The sequence below is a fragment of the Rhinoraja longicauda genome, chromosome 24 (assembly GCF_053455715.1).
Source record: "Rhinoraja longicauda isolate Sanriku21f chromosome 24, sRhiLon1.1, whole genome shotgun sequence".
NCBI lineage: Eukaryota > Metazoa > Chordata > Chondrichthyes > Rajiformes > Arhynchobatidae > Rhinoraja > Rhinoraja longicauda.
In genome coordinates this window covers 36,264,205-36,285,017 of record NC_135976.1, presented here as the reverse complement: position 1 = coordinate 36,285,017, position 20,813 = coordinate 36,264,205, and the positions used below count along the sequence as shown (strand labels likewise).

The 20,813-nt window shown below is 53.4% G+C and overlaps 1 protein-coding gene across 4 annotated transcripts in view; it reads right to left on the bottom strand.

Annotated features, from left to right (window-relative positions):
• Positions 1-7,927: 7,927 nt before the first annotated feature.
• LOC144605182 (sushi, von Willebrand factor type A, EGF and pentraxin domain-containing protein 1-like) overlaps positions 7,928-20,813 on the bottom strand; it is a 58,529-nt gene continuing 45,643 nt past the window's right edge. For 3 of the 4 annotated variants that reach the window (XM_078420274.1, XM_078420273.1, XM_078420271.1), the window contains 8 exons: positions 18,794-18,890; positions 18,423-18,496; positions 17,551-17,724; positions 14,889-14,942; positions 12,944-13,117; positions 11,291-11,464; positions 9,577-9,676; positions 7,928-8,238 (listed from right to left, as the gene is read on the bottom strand). In XM_078420274.1, coding sequence (XP_078276400.1) covers positions 9,606-9,676; positions 11,291-11,464; positions 12,944-13,117; positions 14,889-14,942; positions 17,551-17,724; positions 18,423-18,496; positions 18,794-18,890 — 818 coding nt within the window. In that variant the 3' untranslated portion in view covers positions 7,928-8,238; positions 9,577-9,605. The remainder of the gene's footprint in view (positions 8,239-9,576; positions 9,677-11,290; positions 11,465-12,943; positions 13,118-14,888; positions 14,943-17,550; positions 17,725-18,422; positions 18,497-18,793; positions 18,891-20,813) is intronic. The other variant, XM_078420272.1, reaches the window with a different exon arrangement.

The following is a 20,813-nucleotide window of genomic DNA, read 5'->3' as shown; positions in this document are numbered from 1 at the left end:
CAAACCCACACGAATTTAGAGTGTGGGCGGGAAACCGGAGCACCCGGAGAAAACCCACGCAGGTCACGGGGAGAACGTACAAACTCCGTACAGACAGCGCCCGTAGTCGGGATGGAACCCGGGTCTCTGGCGCTGTGAGGCAGCAGCTCTACCCGCTGCACCACTATGCCGCCCAGTATTAGGTTCTCGAGCTGTTATGGGCATGCTTGCAGAAGGTAATTCATCTTAACATCTGCAGTTGGAAAGTTACTAAAGAATATTCTGAGGGACAGGTTATACAGGCATTTGGATGGGCAAGGGCTGATTAGGGACAGTCAGCATGGGATTGTATGTGGGAGGTCGTGTCTCACAAATCTGATTGGTTCTTCTGAAGACATGACCAAAAAGGTTGATGAGGGCAGAGCTGTAGATGTTATGTTCGTGGACTTCAGTAAGCATTGGACAAGGTCCACAGGGTAGTGCTGTTCTGGAAGGTTAGATCACATGGGATCCAAGGAGAGATAGCTGAATGGGACAGCACATTGGCTCCATGGAAGGAAGCAGAGGGTGATGGTGGAAGGTTGCTTCTCGGACTGCAGGCCTGTGACTAGTGGTGTGCCTCAGGGTTCAGTGCTGGGCCTGTTACTGTTTGTCATCTACATCAATGATTGGATGAGAACATACAGGGCAAGATTAGCAAGTTTTGTTGATGATACAAAAGTGAGTGGTTTTGCAGATAGTGAAGATGATTGTGAACAATTGCAGCAGGATCGGATCGATTGGCCAGATGGGCGGAGGAATGGTTGATGGAATTTAGTACAGAGAAGAGTGAGGTGTTGCATTTTGGGATGTTGAACAAGGGCAGGACCTACACAGTTGAATGGTAGGCCTCTGGGTAGTGTTGTAGAGCAGAAGGATCTATAGGAGTGCAGGTGCATGGTTCCCTTGAAGATCGAGTCGCAGGTAGATAAGTCAAGTCAATTTTATTTGTATAGCACATTTAAAAACAACCCACGTTGACCAAAGTGCTGTACATCTGATTAGGTACTAAGGGAAAAAAAATGAAACATACAGTAGGATCTCTAGGTGAGCGACGACAGGCAGCCAAACACAACGGCGTGGCCATCTTGAACAAAATGTTTAACTAAAGCAGAATGGTGTCCCGCGGCCCGCGCCGCACCGGGCGATGGAAGACCCGCGCCGAGCCGCACCGGGCGATGGAAGGCCCCCGCGGCCGAGCCGCACCGGGCGATAGAAGGGCCCCGCAGCCGAGCCGCACCGGGCGATAGAAGGTCCCGCGGCCGAGCCGCACCGGGCGCTGTTCAGTCCCGCGGCCGAGCCGCGCCGGGCGATGGAAGCCGCACCGGGCGATGGAAGGCCCCGCGGCCGAGCCGTACCGGGCACTGTTCAGTCCCGCGGCCGAGCCGCGCCGGGCGATGGAAGCCACACCAGGTGATGGAAGGCCCCGCGGAAGAGACCTAAAAAAAGAAAGATTTCCCCCACCCACAAAGGTGGTCAAAAAGGCTTTTTGGCACATTGGCGTTCGTCAGTCAGAGTATTGAGTACAGAAGTTGGGAGGTCACGTTGCAGTAGTATAAGACGTTTGTGAGACTGCATTTTGAATATTGTGTTCAGTTCTGGGCACCATGTTATAGGGAAGATATTGTCAAGCTTGAAAGGGTTCAGAGAAGATTTACGAGGGATGTTGCCAGGACTAGAGGGTGTGAGCTGTAGGGAGAGGTTAAGTAGGCTGGTCTCTATTCCATGGAGCGCAGGAGGATGAGGGGAGATCTTATAGAGTTTACCAATTTCTTGAGAGGAATAGATCGGGTAGATGAACAGAGTCTCTTGCCAGAGTAGGGGAATCAAAGACCAGAAGACATAGGTTTCAAGGTGAAGGGGAAAAGATTAATAGGAATCTGAGGGGTCACTTTTCACACAGAGGGTGGTGGGTGTATTGAACGAGCTGCCAGAGGAGGTAGTTGAGGCTGGGACTATCCCAACATCTAAGAAACAGTAGACAGGTACATGGATAGGACAGGTTTGGAGGGATATGGACAAGCGCAGGCAGGTGGGATGAGTGTAGCTGGAACATGTTGGCCAGTATGGGCGAGTTGGGCCGAAGGGCCTATTTCACACTGTATCACTCTGTGGTCACTTTACAGGTTGTGGTTGCAAAATAATGCCTGCAAAGAGATCGAGATCAGACCCGTCTCAGATCCAGTAGCACACAGGGACCTACTCTGCTTTAAACGGGGGCGTTTGTACTGCGGCATGTGCAGGTACCACCTTCACTATGCCGGTAGGTGTGCACAAGGCAAGGCTGTGTCAGGTGTGTCCTGGTCTGACCACAGGTGCGCCTGGCCATTGGCGGTCAGGCTTGATGTCAACAACAGGTGAAAAATCAAGGTCCAGGGACGGCAGGTATAGCTGCTGCCTCACAGCGCCAGGGGACCGGGTTCAATCCTGACCACGGGTGCTGTCTGTACGGAGTTTGCACGTTCTATCCCCGTGACCTGCGTGGGTTTTCTCCGGGTGCTCCGGTTTCCCTCCCGCATTCCAAAGACGTGAAGGTTTGTCAGTTGATTAGCTTCTGTAAGGTTGTAAATTGTCCCTAGTGTGTGCAGGATAGTGTTAGTGGTGTCGGGGTCGCTGACAGTCGCGAGTGTTTGCAGGATAGTGTTAGTGTGTAGGGGTCGCTGATTGTCCCTAGTGTGTGCAGGATAGTGTTAGTGTGTAGGGGTCGCTGATTGTCGCGAGTGTTTGCAGGATAGTGTTAGTGTGTAGGGGTCGGCTGGTCGGCGCGGACTCGGTGGGCAGTTTCCTGCGCTGTATCTCTAAAGTCTAAAGAGATGTAATGAGGAGGAGTGTCTGGGAGTTAATCCTCACTCGCTCACTGGAGGCCTGGCTGGTCGCAGCGCTACACAGGGTTGGGTCAGTAGTAGCTGACCGTCAGTGACATCGTGCCCAGGGTTTGGCCCTGCCCCAGTGTGCCTCCACCTCTGCTGCTCCCCCTCCTCACCAAAGACCCCCTCTGTTCCTCTCCTGCAGTTCCGTGTGCCAGACCCAGCAGTTTCCACAACGGAGACATTACACCAGATCGACGTTGGTACGCCTACGGAGATGTAGTCACGTTCAGATGTGCCCCTGGATATCGGGTGATCGGGGGCGACAGGGGTCGGTGCAGTGATGATTGGACATTCCACCCATCTCCCCACCCCCCCCCCCCCCCCCGGTGTGAGAGAGGTAAGCAGCCCGTCCACAACCGTGTATGAGGCCCCCCTCCCCACCCCCCTCGCCACCCCCTCCCCACCCCCCTCGCCCACTCCCTCCCCCACCCCCTCCCCACTCCCTCCCCACTCCCTCCCCACCCCCTCCCCACTCCCTCCCCACCCCCTGCCCACTCTGTGACTCTATGAAGGGCCTGTTTCCACACTGTATCACCCTGTGACTCTATGAAGGGCCTGTTTCCACACTGTATCACTCTGTGACTCTATGACTACTTTTCAAGGTAGAATCCAGTCCAACGAGAATCCTCACAATCCAGGATCTGATGAAGGTGATCGTCCCTAAGGCCCGTGACATCCTGGAAGAGATGAAATCCATCATCAAACTGGAACGACAACTCCTCCAGAAGGAAGAGACCGTCTCTGCAAACTTCCAAGAGATTTTCCAACACTTTGAACAGTTTGATAAACAGCACAACCATCATTTACTAACTCGAGCTTTGCAGTTGTTATTTTTTCTGCAGACTTGCTCTTCATAACAATTCCCCAGATCGATTCTAGAAGCTTGTGAAGTCTTAAATTCTTATCTTCTGAAATAAATTTGGACCTGAGAGGGTTGTTTTATTTATTTTTGCTTATTTCCATTAAGTTTCGTTCAGAGATACAACAGGGAAACAGAAACATAGACAATAGGTGCAGGAGGAGGCCATTCAGCCCTTCGAGCCAGCACCGACCGGCATTCAATATGATCATGGCTGATCATCCACAATCAGTACCCCGTTCCTGCTTTCTCCCCATATCCCTTGATTCCGTTAGCCCTAAGAGCTAAATCTAACTCTCTCTTGAAAACATCCAGTGAATTGGCCTCCACTGCCTTCTGTGGCAGAGAATTCCACAGATTTACAACTCTCTGGGTTTATCTGACAACCGTTCGGCCCACCGAGTCCGTGTTGACCAGTGATCACCCCGTACACTACCCTACACACACTAGGGACCATTTACATTTTATACCAAGCCAAAGAAACTCCAACCCCGCACGTGTGTGGAGTGTGGTATGTTCTGGCTGTCATGGCGTGTAGTTGTAGGCAAGACACAGCGCCAAGGAGGGAGAGGGGTCAGGCCCCTAAAGCACTGGCCTCTGAACCAGGTTTTGTACACAAAATGAACTTGGGAGATCTTTTCCTGGACCTGTTGTCCAATGGGAATCTTCAATGGGAAACTGCGCTGGGCAAATGCACCTCTCTGCATTTCAGTAGCCAGACCCTCGGCTCAGGGGTTGGTGAGGACAGGCGGGCTGGGGGCAGGCTGGAGGGTGGGGTCAGGGCTAGGGGAGAGGGGAGGTGTGCGGAGGGGAGGAGAGGGGGAGGGGAGGAGACGTGCGGGAGGGAGGAGAGGGGTGAGTATGTGCAGAGGGGAGAAAAGGAGAGGGGATCAGATATGGGGAGGGGGGAGGAGGGAGATGTGGAGTTGCGAGGGTGGGGGAGAGAACAGGTGGTGAAGGAGGCATCTCGCATTGGACCTCGTTGCGATCAACTGGAATCTGACAATTTACATTCTGCTGCCCCCTATTTCATAGCTTGTTCTATGTGACGGACAGGGCTCCATCTACAATGGTGGGGAGTGTGGTGTGTGTGATGGGCTGGGCTACATCTACAATGGTGGGGAGTGTGGTGTGTGTGATGGGCTGGGCTACATCTACAATGGTGGGGAGTGTGGTGTGTGTGATGGGCTGGGCTACATCTTCAACTCTACAATATCTTGTGATGTGGCACAGCTGTTGTTGGGCGGATACAGCAGTGATGGGGCCGTGCACTCAGACAGAAGCTGCAGTCACTGGAGACCTTGCAATTCGTCATTTTTCTGAGGAAGTTGAGGACGTTGCTGTTACTTCTTGACCTCTCCCTTTCTCTCCCTCCCTCTCCCTGTCTCTATTTCTCTCCCTCTCTCTCCCCCTCTCGCTCTTTCTGTCTCTCTTTCCCTCTGTGTCTCTGTCTTTCTCTCTATCTCTGTCTCTCTCTCTCTCTCTCAACCTTCTGCTCTTCCTCATTTCACATTCCCACAACCTCCTGTGTCTTTGACGACCCCACCCCACTCTCACAGTGACCAGGTGACCTTGTTTATTGCCTTCCCCATGGTCCCCCCCCCCCCCCAGTTTTGCTCCTGTATTAAATGCTCTTGCAGTAAAAGCCCCCCGTATCCGCTGACTGGATCTTGACGTATGTTGACAGGCTGGAGCGACTGGGCTTGTATACACTGAATTTAGAAGGATGAGAGGGGATCTTATCGAAACGTATAAGATTATTAAGGGATTGGACACACTAGAGGCAGGAAGCATGTTCCCGATGTTGGTGGAGTCCAGAACTAGGGGGCACAGTTTTAGTAAGCCATTTAGAATGGAGAGGGACAATAGACAATAGGTGCTGGAGGAGGCCATTCGGCTCTTTGAGCCAGCACCGCCATTCAATCTGATCATGGCTGATGAGAAAAAACTTTTTCACCCAGTGAGTTGTGAATCTGTGGAATTCTCTGCCTCAGAAGGCAGTCGAGGCCGATTCTCTGGATGCTTTCAAGAGAGAGCTCGATATAGCTCTTAATGATAGCGGAGTCAGGGGGTATGGGAGAAGGCAGGAACGGGGTACTTACTGATTGTGAATGATCAGTCATGATCACGGTAATGGCGGTGCTGGCTCGACGGGCTGAATGGCCTCCTCCTGCACCTATTGTCTAAAAGGGTTCACCCCCACCACCCCCCCCCCCCCCCCCCCCCCCCCCCCCCCCACCCCCCCTGACTTCAGAAATGCCAGCCCGTCTCCGTTCTGACTTGTCAGAGTGAGCAGGCTCGGGCCACTCCACCACACACACACTCTGAACCGTTACCATTGCATTCACTGTTGACAGCATTGCAAACTGTTGAAGACACAGCTTCGCTGGAATAGATCACAACATTTTATTTTGTTTGAAAAAGCTACAAACTCTTTGCGAGCACGAAACCAGCAATGCTGGCATCTCGAGTAAAATATCAAAGTGCAGGAGGAACCCAGCGGGTCAGGCAGCATCTGTGGAGGGGATGGACCGGCCGTCTCTCAGGCCGGGACACTTCACCAGACTGATTACAGTTGGGGGGGGGGGGGGGTTGGGGGGAGAGGGTGCTGGAAATGAGGTGGGGGCAGGACAAAGCCTGGCAGGTGACAGGTGGATATAGGTGAGGGGAGTTGGGTGGACCAAGGCTGGAGGTGGAAGGCAGACAAAAGGTAGTTGTCGTCCTCATTCTTTACAAGAATGATCCCAGGAGTAAGTGAGGGGGATTTGGCTTCCTATTTCCATAACAGGCACTATCACGCGGGCGTTTCTTGTCACATGTGTAACTGCATTCTTTCTGCATATATGACACAGGCAGGTGACGACATTATACCAAGTGTGAAGTCCGGGCTGGTCAGATCCACCATGAATCATCTCCGTGTCCCACAGGCACCTCCTGCAGCCGACCTTGAAGGCACTGGAGACATTATCGCAGCAAGAAAGCAAACTCAATGCTAGCAGTTATATCGAGAGGACTGGAACACAAAATCAGGGAACACAAAATGCTGAGGCTCTATAAGGCGCTGGTCAGGCAGCATTTGGAATATTGTGAGTAAACATGGGCCCCATATCGGAGGAAGGATGTGCTGGGTCTGGAGATGGTCCAGAGGAGGTTTACAAGAACGATCCCAGGAATGAGTGGGTTAACATATGACGAGCGTGTGTCGGCACTGGGCCTGTACTCACTGGAGTTTAGAAGGTTGAGGGGGGACCTCATTGTTCATTACAGAATAATGAAAGGCCTGGACAGAGTGAATGTGGAGAGGATGTTTCCACTGGTGGGTGAGTCTAGGACCAGAGGGCACAGCCTCAGAATTAAAGGGTGCTCTTTTAGAAAGGAGGTGAGGAGGAACTTCTTTAGTCAGAGGGTAGTTAATCTGTGGAACTCACTGCCACAGAAGGCTGTGGAGGCCAAGTCAATGGATATGTTTAAGGCACAGATAGACAAATTCTTCATTAGTGGGGCAGGCAGCATCTGTGGAGGGAAGGAATGGGTGACGTTTTGGGTCGAGAAGAGTCCCGACCCGAAACGCCACTATCCATGTTCTTCGATGATGCTGCCCGTCTTGCTGAGTTACTCCACCTCTTGTGTCTATCTTCGGTTTAAACCAGCATCTGCAGTTCCTTCCTTGATCAGTGCGGGTGTCAGGGGTTATGGGGAGAAGGCAGGGGAATGGGGTTAGGAGGGGAGAGATAGAACAGCAATGATTGAATGGCGGAGTAGAGTTGATGGGCCGAGTGGCCTAATTCTACTCCTATCACTTGTGAACGTGAGGGGAGAGGATGGGATTGAAATGTAGGGAGGGAGGGAGGGAGGGAGGGAGGGAGGGAGAGAGGGAGGGAGGGAGGGGAGGGAGGGAGGGAGGGAGGGCGGGAGGGAGGGAGGGAGGTAGGTGTGGGGAAGTGTAGGGGAGGTGTAGGGGAGGTGTAGGGAAGGGGGCAGGCTGGGGGAGGTACAGGGGTTCACCTCCAGAGATGCTGCCTGACCCGCTAGGTTTGTGCTCATAATGTCATGAGTGATAGGGGTAGAATCAGGCCATTCAGCCCATCATGTTTACTCTGCCATTCAATCACGGCTGATCTATCTCTCCCTCCTAACCCCATTCTCCTGCCTTCTCCCCATAACCTCTGACACACCGCACTAATCAAGAATCTATCTCTGCCTTAAATATATCCACTGACTTGTGGCCTCCACAGCCGGCTGTGGCAAAGAATCCCACAGATTCAGCACCCTCTGACGAAAGGAATTCCTCATCTCCTTCCCAATAGAAGCGTTTCCCAATTGCCCTCTGCCACACATCTCATCCATGAATTTCCCTCCTGGGATAAATAAAGTTCTATTGTTTCGTTAACAGAGGACTGGGACATCCCTCAGATGAACCGGACACGGCTGAGCTCAGAGATCATGGGTTCAGCGGCATCTAGGCTTCCTCTTTTTGCAACTTTGTTGGATCTAAATAGAGAGAAAAATGATACAACTAATGGCAATGTAGAATGTGGTGAACACCCCAACCAGTCCAACCCTGACAATGCTTTGTGATGCTCTGTCTCTCAGCAGCTTTATATCAGAGGGATGGGCAGGGGAATCCTGGGGTCCAAGTCCATAACTCCACATCTTCCCACCTAATGGGGAGACCAGGACTACACGCAACACTCCAACGTCCTATAAAGCTGCATCGTGACTATCCGAGCAGGGGAGTGGGCCGGTATCCAGCTGTGCTGTCACTTGTCCAGATGTGGAGGGGTGGTATCCAGCTGTGGGGCTGGTGTCCAAATGTGGAATGGCCATAGCCATTTGTGGGGAGGGGCAGTGTCCAGCTATGGCACTTATCCAGCTATGGAGAGGGAGGTATCCAGCTGTGAGTTTGGTGTCCAGATGTGCATGGGCCATGGACATCTGTGGCACATATCCAGCTGTCGGAGGGTATCCAGCTGTGGGGAGCGGGTATCCAGCTGTGGGGGGTGACGTACAGCTGTGGGGCAGACCTGCGTTCAGCTATAGATGTTAGTCCAGATGTGGGAGGGGCCAGCGTCCAGATGTGGGGAGGGGCCGGTCCAGCTGTGGAGTGGCTGTATCCAGATGTGGGAGGGGTATCCAGCTGTGGGTAGTGGCCATAACCAGCTGTAGGGAGGGGGTATCCAGATGTAGGAGGGGGTGATGTCCAGCTGAGGGGCACATCTGCATTCAGCTACAGACTAGTTAGTCCAGATGTGCGGCTGGTCCAGCTGCAGTTGGGCAGTCCAGCTATGGAACATAAACACTGGAAACACAACGTCACATTAAGGATCCAGTCGTCGGGTAATCAGAACGTTTGACCAATGTTTTGCTGAAGAGTATTTATTGTCGAGGCCACTGGTGATAATTGCCGACTTCCCCCTAAACAGCGGCGTCAGATCCTCCACCAGTAACCGGTGGGATGGTGCTGGCTTCTAGTTTACTTTAGTTTAGAGATACAGCGCGGAAACAGACCCTCCAGCCAACCGAGTCCGCGCCGACCAGCGATCCCCGCACACTGACACTATCCTACACACACTAGGGACAATTTACATTCATACCAAGCCAATTAATCTCCAAACCTGCACGTCTTTGGAGTGTGGGAGGAAACCGGAGGTCTTGGAGAAAACCCACGCAGGTGACGGGGAGAACGTACAAACTCCGTACAGACAGTGACCGTAGTCGGGATGGAACCCGGGTCTCTGGCGCTGTGAGGCAGCAGCTCTACCCGCTGCACCACCGAGTTTACAAAATTACTGACGAGAAACGCAAGGAGGACAGAAAGTTGTTTCTTACCCTTGTTTTCGATAGTAATAGTAGCCAACTCAAGCAATGACGCCAACAATGACGGCAGCAATGACGCCAACAATGCTGATGTTCACAGACGGAACTCCACCTGAAACGGAAAGATAGTGAGGGTTAGTGAGGGGGGAACCTTCCTCCAGGGCACTGAGCCAAGGGCAAGGTGACAAACCTCTCCCAGAAACGGCAGGAGCATCAGCCATAGAGTCACGGAGTGATGCAGCGTGGAAGCAGGCCCTTCGGCCCATCTTGCCCACACCATGTCCCACCTGCCCACGTTTGGCCCATATCCCTCCAATCCCTGTCCTGTCCATGTACCCCTCCAAACGTCGCTCTCCAACCCCCCCGTTCAGTGACTGTAATCGGGCACACGCTTCAGTCCCACTTTCACGCCTGGCACCGTCTCACTCAGTGAAAGATTCTACTACTTCAATTAAAAAGGCGTTGGCCAGCACACACTGGCTACTGAAGGGCATCCCAGCCACCGCAGTTATCAACCTGTTCTTTCATGGTCTCCACTGTCACCAGCTCCCACAGTTGAGCTCGACCCACGCTGACCACACGACTCTGAAGCTTGCCACTCTCCCCCTTCCCCCCCCCACACCACTCTCCACACCTCCCCCCCTCCCCCCCACACCTCCCCCCACACCTCACCCCCTCCCCCCCACACCCCACCCCCCCACACCTCACCCCACACCTCACCCCACAACCCCGCCACCCCACCCCCACCACCCCATACCCCCCCACCCCCCACACCTCCCCACACCTCCCACCCACACCTCCCCCCACACCTCACCCCCTCCCCCCGACACCCCCACCCCCCACACCTCCCTCCACACCCCACACACCCCCGCCACCCCACCTACCCCACACACCCCCGCCACCCCACCTCCCCCACACCCCTCCCCCTACACCTCCCCCCTCCACCCTCCCCCCTCCCCCACCCACTACACTCCCACAGTGTTCGTCTCTGTCGACGTCTATGACTAACAGGTCATAAGGACTTAAGTGACAGGAGTTGAATTAGGCCATTCGGCCCATCGAGTCTACTCTGCCATTCAATCGTGGCTGATCTCTGCCTCCTATCCCATTTTCCTGCCTTCTCCCCATAACAGTTGAAACCCTTTCTAATCAAGAATTTGTCTATCTCTGACTTTTTAAAAAATGGCAATGAGTTCCACAGATTCACCACCCTCTGACTAAAGAAGATCCCCCTCACCTCCTTTCTAAAAGACTGCCCTTTAATTCTGAGGCTGTGCACTCTAGTCCTAGACTCTCCCACCAGTGGAAACATCCTCTCCACATCGACTCTATCCAGGCCTTTCGCCATTCTGTAACTTTCAATGAGGTCCCCCCTCATCCTTCTAAATTCCAGCGAGTACAGGCCCAGTGCCGACAAATGCTGATCATAGGTTAACCCACTCATTCCTGGGATCATTCCTGTAAACCTCCTCTGGACCCTCTCCAGAGCCAGCACATCCTTCCTCAGATATGGGGCCCAAATTTGCTCACAGTATTCCAAATGCGGCCTGACCAGCGCCTTATAGAGCCTCAGCATTACACCCGTTTTTGGCCGGGGGGACTCGGTGGGCCGAGTCTGCGCTGTATCCCTAAAGTCTAATGTCCTGTAGATAGGCATCATGGTTGAGGCGGAGGAGATGGGCGGAAGGGCCCGTGTCTGTGCCATTACACGCTGTGCTTCTATCACCTGTACAGATGGGAGCGGGCGAGCTCCAGTACCGAGTGTGGGTGCAGGAAATGGTTCCGTCTCCAGTCAAGGTGTAGCCCGGATCACAGGAATAACTGGCCTGTTGTCCGTAGGTGTACTCTCCTTGCGGCCACACAATGCCATTGGCCACTGGTGGTGGATGGCCACACGTTACTGTAAGACAGAGACACGTCACAAGTTTTAGAAACATAGAAAATAGGTGCAGGAGGAGGCCATTCGGCCCTTCGAGCAAGCACCGCCATTCATTGTGATCATGGCTGATCGTCCACAATCAGTAACCCATGCCTGCCTTCTCCCCATATCCCTTGATTCTACTAGCCCCGAGAGCTCTATCTAACTCTCTCTTAAATCCATCCAGTGATTTGGCCTCCACTGCCTTCTGTGGCAGAGAATTCCACAAATTCACAACTCTCTGGGTGAAAACGTTTCTTCTCACCTCAGTTTAAAATGACCTCCCTTTCATTCTAAGACTGTGGCCCCTGGTTCTGGACTCGCCCAACATTGGGAACATTTTTCCTGGCTTGTCTAGTCCTTTTATAATTTTATATTTTTCTATAAGATTCCCTCTCGTCCTTCTAAACTCCAGCGAATACAAGCCCAGTCTTTCCAATCTTTCCTCATATGACCATCCCGCCAACCCAGGGCTCAATCTCGTGAACCTACGCTGCACTGCCTCAATTGCAAGGATGTCCTTCCTCAAAATAGGAGACAAGTATTAGGAGTAGAATTAGGCCATTCGGCCCATCAAGTCTACACCGCTATTCAAACACGGCTGATCTATCTCTCCCTCCTAACCCCATTCTCCTGCCTTCTCCCCATAACTTTTGACACCAGTACTAATCAAGAAACTACCTCTGCCTTAAAAATATCCACTGACCTGTGGCCTCCACAGTCGTGTGTGGCAAAGAATCCCACAGATTCACCACCCTCCGGCTGAAGAACATCCTCCTCATCTCCTTCCTAAAGGAACGTCCTTTAATTCTGAGGCTGTGCCCTCTGGTCCTAGACTCTCCCACTAGTGGATCCATCCTCTCCACATCCACTCTATCCAGGCCTTTCACCATTCGGTACGTTTCACTGAGGTCCCCCCTCACCGAAGCTGCCCCAGCGATGGTCACACCAACACATGCATCTCTCCACACCCATGTGCCATCTCTTGGATAGGCTCATGGATCTGCAGGCAATGGAGGGATAGGGATCTCTTACGTTGGTTGGCATCATGTAGGCACAGGCATTGTGGGCTGCACACCCTGCACGTGTGCCATGATCGATTTTAATAGGGCATTGCCTTGAGGCGACGAGAGCGGTTTAAAGGAGATGTGAGTGCAGGGTTTCCATGTGGGAGGGGGCAGTTACAGGGAACAAGTTGCCTGGGGACTGGGAGAGTAGCTAAAATGACCGTGTAAAAGGCATTTTGACAGGCGCTTGGATGGCAAAGGCCGAGGGTATTAGGCGGGCAGGTGGGATTAGAGTAGGTAGACATCACGGTCGGCACTGACTCGGTGGGCCGAAGGGCCTGTTTCCGCGCTGTATCCCTAAAGTCTAATGTCCTCTAGATAGGCATCATGGTTGGGGCGGAGGAGATGGGCGGAAGGGCCCGTGTCTGTGCCATTACACGCTGTGCTCTATCACCTGTACAGATGGGAGCGGGCGAGCTCCAGTGCCCACTGTAGGTGCAGGAAATGATTCCGTCTCCAGTCAAGGTGTAGCCCGGATCACAGGAATAACTGGCCTGTTGTCCGTAGGTGTACTCTCCTTGTGGCCACACAATGCCATTGGCCACTGGTGGTGGATGGCCACACGTTACTGTAAGACAGAGACACATCACAAGTTTTAGAAACATAGAAAATAGGTGCAGGAGGAGGCCATTCAGCCCTTAGAGCAAGCACCGCCATTCATTGTGATCATGGCTGATTATCCACAATCAGTAACCCATGCCTGCCTTTTCCCCATATCCCTTGATTCTACTAGCCCCGAGAGCTCTATCTAACTCTCTCTTAAATCCATCCAGTGATTTGGCCTCCACTGCCTTCTGTGGCAGAGAATTCCACAAATTCACAACTCTCTGGGTGAAAACGTTTCTTCTCACCTCAGTTTAAAATGACCTCCCTTTCATTCTAAGACTGTGGCCCCTGGTTCTGGACTCGCCCAACATTGGGAACATTTTTCCTGGCTTGTCTAGTCTTTTTATAATTTTATATTTTTCTATAAGATCCCCTCTCGTCCTTCTAAACTCCAGCGAATACAAGCCCAGTCTTTCCAATCTTTCCTCATATGACCGTCCCGCCAACCCAGGGCTCAATCTCGTGAACCTACGCTGCACTGCCTCAATTGCAAGGATGTCCTTCCTCAAAATAGGAGACAAGTATTAGGAGTAGAATTAGGCCATTCGGCCCATCAAGTCTACACCGCTATTCAAACACGGCTGATCTATCTCTCCCTCCTAACCCCATTCTCCTGCCTTCTCCCCATAACTTCTGACACCCGTACTAATCAAGAAACTATCTCTGCCTTAAAAATATCCACTGACCTGTGGCCTCCACAGCCGTGTGTGGCAAAGAATCCCACAGATTCACCACCCTCTGGCTAAAGAAATTCCTCCTCATCTCCTTCCTAAAGGAACGTCCTTTAATTCTGATGCTGTGCCCTCTGGTCCTAGACTCTCCCACTAGTGGATCCATCCTCTCCACATCCACTCTATCCAGGCCTTTCACCATTCGGTACGTTTCACTGAGGTCCCCCCTCACCGAAGCTGCCCCAGCGATGGTCACACCAACACATGCATCTCTCCATACCCATGTGCCAACTCTTGGATAGGCTCATGGATCTGCAGGCAATGGAGGGATAGGGATCTCTTACGTTGGTTGGCATCATGTAGGCACAGGCATTGTGGGCTGCACACCCTGCACGTGTGCCATGATCGATTTTAATAGGGCATTGCTTTGAGGCGACGAGAGAGGTTTAAAGGAGATGTGAGTGCAGGGTTTCCATGTGGGAGGGGGCAGTTACAGGGAACAAGTTGCCTGGGGACTGGGAGAGTAGCTACAATGACCGTGTAAAAGGCATTTTGACAGGCGCTTGGATGGCAAAGGCCGAGGGCATTAGGCGGGCAGGTGGGATTAGAGTAGGTAGACATCACGGTCGGCACTGACTCGGTGGGCCGAAGGGCCTGTTTCCGCGCTGTATCCCTAAAGTCTAATGTCCTGTAGATAGGCATCATGGTTGGGGCGGAGGAGATGGGCGGAAGGGCCCGTGTCTGTGCCATTACACGCTGTGCTTCTATCACCTGTACAGATGGGAGCGGGCGAGCTCCAGTGCCCAGTGTGGGTGCAGGAAATGGTTCCGTTTCCAGTCAAGGTGTAGCCCCGATCACAGGAATAATGGGCCTGTTGTCCGTACGTGCACTCTACCCGCTGTACCACCGTCACATCTTCACGTCAACTGTTCCATCACAGTCCTGAACTCTCCCTTGCGCAAGGCTGAAGGGTGTCCGTGTGGGCGAGGGGTGGTGGGGGGAAAGGGACAGGGTGGGACGGAGGGAGGATCTGTGTACGACCCGGTTAGCGCAAGCTCTTACCGCCACTTGCAGCTGTGGTATTGGTCTGGTGGGCACTTTGCTTAACGTCGATCTCTAGACGGTGAAAGTCAAGGGTTAGTGGTTCGATTGCTCGCTGACATGATTAGACACAGCCCCACATCCCACGCAAAGTCAAGTCCACTTTGGGGCAAACCAGAGTCTGCCCCGATCCTACATTTGGACAAGCCCCAACCATGGGGTGTCCCAGCTGCCTGCAGATCACAGCCGGGACGCAGTGTGGTGGGGCTAACCTCACTGTGGAGCCGCTCTCCCCACCCTTATAGTCTACTGAGACAGAGCTAACCATGCCCTGGGAATCTGACCACAGAGCAGGTGCCCATTCGGCCCATCGATCCACTGCTGACCAGACCCGCGCTGACCACACGACTCTGAAGCTTGCCACTCTACCCCCTCCCCCCCTCACACCACTCTCCACACCTCACCCCTCCCCCCCCCACACATCCCCCCCACACCTCCCTCCAAACCTCCCCCCTCCCCCCCACACACCCCCCCCACACCTCCCTCCACACCTCACCCCACACACCCGCCACCCCACCACCCCCACTACCCCCCCACCACCCCATACCCCCCCACCCCTCCCCCACACACCTCCCCCACACACCTCCCCCACACACCTCCCCCCCTCCCCCCCACACCTCCCCCACACCTCCCCCCACACCTCCACCCCACACCTCCACCCTCCCCCCTCCCCCCACACCTCCCCCCTCCCCCCCCACACCTCCCTCCACCCACTACACTCCCACAGTGTTGGTCTCTGTCGACGTCTATGACTAACAGGTCATAAGGACTTAAGTGACAGGAGTTGAATTAGGCCATTCGGCCCATCGAGTCTACTCTGCCATTCAATCATGGCTGATCTCTGCCTCCTATCCCATTTTCCTGCCTTCTCCCCATAACACTTGAAACCCGTTCTAATCAAGAATTTGTCTATCTCTGACTTTAAAAAAAATGGCAATGAGTTCCACAGATTCACCACCCTCTGACTAAAGAAGATCCCCCTCACCTCTTTTCTAAAAGACTGCCCTTTAATTCTGAGGCTGTGCACTCTAGTCCTAGACTCTCCCACCAGTGGAAACATCCTCTCCACATCGACTCTATCCAGGCCTTTTGCCATTCTGTAACTTTCAATGAGGTCCCCCCTCATCCTTCTAAACTCCAGCGAGTACAGGTCCAGTGCCGACAAACGCTGGTCATAGGTTAACCCACTCATTCCTGGGATCATTCCCGTAAACCTCCTCTGGACCCTCTCCAGAGCCAGCACATCCTTCCTCAGATATGGGGCCCAAATTTGCTCACAGTATTCCAAATGCGGCCTGACCAGCGCCTTATAGAGCCTCAGCATTACACCCGTCTTAAATCCATCCAGTGATTTGGCCTCCACTGCCTTCTGTGGCAGAGAATTCCACAAATTCACAACTCTCTGGGTGAAAACGTTTCTTCTCACCTCAGTTTAAAATGACCTCCCTTTCATTCTAAGACTGTGGCCCCTGGTTCTGGACTCGCCCAACATTGGGAACATTTTTCCTGGCTTGTCTAGTCCTTTTATAATTTTATATTTTTCTATAAGATCCCCTCTCGTCCTTCTAAACTCCAGCGAATACAAGCCCAGTCTTTCCAATCTTTCCTCATATGACCGTCCCGCCAACCCAGGGCTCAATCTCGTGAACCTACGCTGCACTGCCTCAATTGCAAGGATGTCCTTCCTCAAAATAGGAGACAAGTATTAGGAGTAGAATTAGGCCATTCGGCCCATCAAGTCTACACCGCTATTCAAACACGGCTGATCTATCTCTCCCTCCTAACCCCATTCTCCTGCCTTCTCCCCATAACTTCTGACACCCGTACTAATCAAGAATCTATCTCTGCCTTAAAAATATCCACTGACCTGTGGCCTCCACAGCCGTGTGTGGCAAAGAATCCCACAGATTCACCACCCTCCGGCTGAAGAAATTCCACCTCGTCTCCTTCCTAAAGGAACGTCCTTTAATTCTGAGGCTGTGCCCTCTGGTCCTAGACTCTCCCACTAGTGGATCCATCCTCTCCACATCCACTCTATCCAGGCCTTTCACCATTCGGTACGTTTCACTGAGGTCCCCCCTCACCGAAGCTGCCCCAGCGATGGTCACACCAACACATGCATCTCTCCATACCCACGTGCCAACTCTTGGATAGGCTCATGGATCTGCAGGCAATGGAGGGATAGGGATCTCTTACGTTGGTTGGCATCATGTAGGCACAGGCTTTGTGGGCTGCACACCCTGCACGTGTGCCATGATCGATTTTAATAGGGCATTGCTTTGAGGCGACGAGAGAGGTTTAAAGGAGATGTGAGTGCAGGGTTTCCATGAGGGAGGGGGCAGTTACAGGGAACAAGTTGCCTGGGGACTGGGAGAGTAGCTACAATGACCGTGTAAAAGGCATTTTGACAGGCGCTTGGATGGCAAAGACCGAGGGCATTAGGCGGGCAGGTGGGATTAGAGTAGGTAGACATCACGGTCGGCACTGACTCGGTGGGCCGAAGGGCCTGTTTCCGCGCTGTATCCCTAAAGTCTAATGTCCTGTAGATAGGCATCATGGTTGGGGCGGAGGCAATGGGCGGAAGGGCCCGTGTCTGTGCCATTACACGCTGTGCTTCTATCACCTGTACAGATGGGAGCGGGCGAGCTCCAGTGCCGAGTGTGGGTGCAGGAAATGGTTCCGTCTCCAGTCAAGGTGTAGCCCGGATCACAGGAATAACTGGCCTGTTGTCCGTAGGTGTACTCTCCTTGCGGCCACACAATGCCATTGGCCACTGGTGGTGGATGGCCACACGTTACTGTAAGACAGAGACACGTCACAAGTTTTTGAAACTTAGAAAATAGGTGCAGGAGGAGGCCATTAGGCCCTTCGAGCAAGCACCGCCATTCATTGTGATCATGGCTGATCATCCACAATCAGTAACCCATGCCTGCCTTCTCCCCATATCCCTTGATTCCACTAGCCCCGAGAGCTCTATCTAACTGTCTCTTAAATCCATCCAGTGATTTGGCCTCCACTGCCTTCTGTGGCAGAGAATTCCACAAATTCACAACTCTCTGGGTGAAAACGTTTCTTCTCACCTCAGTTTAAAATGACCTCCCTTGCGGCCACACAATGCCATTGTCCACTGTTGGTGGAGGGCGACACCGCGTTAGTGTAAGACAGAGACACACCTGTCACACCCATGGTAACGAGCAGTATCCTTCAGTAACCTTCTCAGTTAACAATGATCCATTCTCCATTTCCCTTGGACTGCGGCCCCTTTGATCTGTCATTTTCACACCATACCTTTCCATATCTCTATCTCCCTGTCCCCTGACTCTCAGTCTAAAGAAGGGTCTGGTCCCGAAACGTCACCTATTCCTTTTCTCCCCCCCGGTCACCCCCTCCCCCGTCATCCCCCCCCCTCCCCCGTCACCCCCCCCCGTCATCCCCCCTCCCCCGTCATCCCCCTCCCCCTGGTCCCGGTGACGGGAATGTCCAGCGGCCACTCACTGCGACAACTCCGGGCGTTCTTGGTCCATCCGTTGAGGGTGCAGAGTATCTGTGAACTGCCAAACAGCTTGTAGCTGGAAGAACAAACAGGTGGACACAGAAATGTCCCGTTTATATAAAAATAACGTCACGGAGTCACACAGCACGGAAACAGGCCCTTCAGCCCAACCCGTCCACGCTGTCCAACATGTCCCATCTACACTCGTCCCATTTGCCCGCATTTGGCCAAATCCCTCCAACCCTTTCCTATCTATGTACCCGTCCAAATGTCCCTTAGATAGTCCCTGCCTCCACTACCATGTTGTGTAAAGGGGCAATCACATTTGGAGGGTCTGCAATGTAACATAGTGTGGTGGTGAGTGTCTGCTTACCCTTCATTGCAGCGGTAATTGACCAATTGGCGATAGTTGTAGTTGTTCCCAATGTGTTTGCCGTTCTCTAATCTTGGTGGTTCGCCACAAGGTGCACCTGCAGAAAGCACAAACAGCCACTCCACATTCCCTCTACCCGTCCTCATCAGATGAGTTGCTCTTCCGTTACAATTCCAAATCTTTAAACCATTCTCACGTGTTGGCCTGCACAACGTACAAACACCAACCCAATGTACCGGACCAACAACGTGCAGAACCAACGTTGCTAAGTTAATCACTATTTCTGTGCACCTTTCTCAACATCAAAGAACTTCTTGCTTCACGGCTCCATGTTTATCCACAGATGCTGCCTGACCCGCTGAGTTGTAAATTTCCCCAGTGTGGGACAAATAAAGGAAGAATGGGTGACGTTTCGGGTCGAGACCTTCCTTCAAACTGGACGTTTTCCAGCACTTTGTGGCTTTGATTATGTTGGCTGCTTTCCCGAGGCAGCGTGAAGTGTAGATGGAGTCAATGGTGGGGAGTGTGGTGTGTGTGTGTGGGCTACATCTACAATGATGGGGAGTGTGGTGTGTGTGATGGGCTGGGCTACATCCACAATGGTGGGGAGTGTGGTGTGTGTGTGTGGGCTGGGCTACATCTACAATGGTGGGGAGTGTGGTGTGTGTAACGGACTGTGTGACAGCCCTCTGCAATATCTGAAGAAGGGTGTCGGCATTCTTTGAAACATCACCTATTCCATTTCTCCAGACATGGTGCGTGAGCCGCTGAGTTACTCCAGCTTTTTGGTGAGACCAAGCGCAGGCTCAGAGATTTCCCCAGTCTTTCTTAACCTCCCTTATCTCCCGGTCGCTAAACACTTTAACTCCCCCTCCCACTCCCACGCTCCCACGCTGACTCGCGCTACTCCCCCCCTCCCTTTGATCTGAAGAAGGGTCTCGACCCGAAATGTCACCCATTCCTTCTCTCCAGAGATGCTGCCTGTCCCGCTGAGTTATTCCAGCGTTTTGTGTCTATCTTCGGTGTAAACTAGCGTCTGCAGTTCCTTCCTACATATTCTGGCGCAATGTGTTGCAGTCATCAGCAGAGACTGTTCCCAAACCAAGCTGTGATGTAGCTGTGCGAATGCCACTGTCACTGTGTGAACACCGCCTCTGGGCATCGGTGCCACCGAGAGAAGACCCCCACCCCTCCTCCCCTCCCCTCCCCTCGCCTACCCACTCCTCCCTTCCCCCACCTCCCACCAGGGAGGACCCGTCCCATCCCCAGACCCCCACACTGTGCGGGGCGGGGGGTCCCCACATGGCGGTGCCGCCGGCGAGAGATGAGGCGACAACACAAACAACATCGCCCAGACCTGGACAGCGGGGACGCGGAGAGAGAGAGAGGGGGTGGGGTGGGGGGAGAGGGGGGGGGGTGAGGGGTGGGGGGAGAGTGGTGGGGGGTGGGGGAGAGGGGGGGTCTCACCAACGTCCCCGGCCGCCGCTCCACACAACAGCAACAGCAACAGCCGCTCCATCGCCGCCTGTCCCGCCCGCGTCGCTGGGAAGGCGGGTGTAGCCCGGGACTGGGGAGGAAAGGGTAACGTTCCGGGTGAAGAACCTTGTTCGGAAAACACTCTGTGAAACGTCACCGACCCACGTTCCCCACAGACGCTGCCTGACCCGCCCAGTTACTCCGGCACTTTGTACCTTTCCATGGTAAACCAGCGCCTGCAGTTCCTTGTGTCTCCTTTCATCCAGGGACAGGGCGGGCGTATGATCGGCGCCCCGTCCCGATGCTGCCCCGCCGGCGGGAAACCCCCCCCCCCCACCTCTACCCCCCCTCCCCCTCCCCCCCCCACCTCTACCTCCCCCACCCCCTCCCCTCTGTGATTCCTCCTGCTCTCTTTTAAAAAAGGGTCTTGACCCGAAACGTCACCTATTCCTCTCCAGAGACGCTGCCCGTCCCGCTGAGATACTCCAGCATTTTGTGTCTGTCTTCGATTTAAAGCAGCGTCTGAACACAGAGGATGTGAATG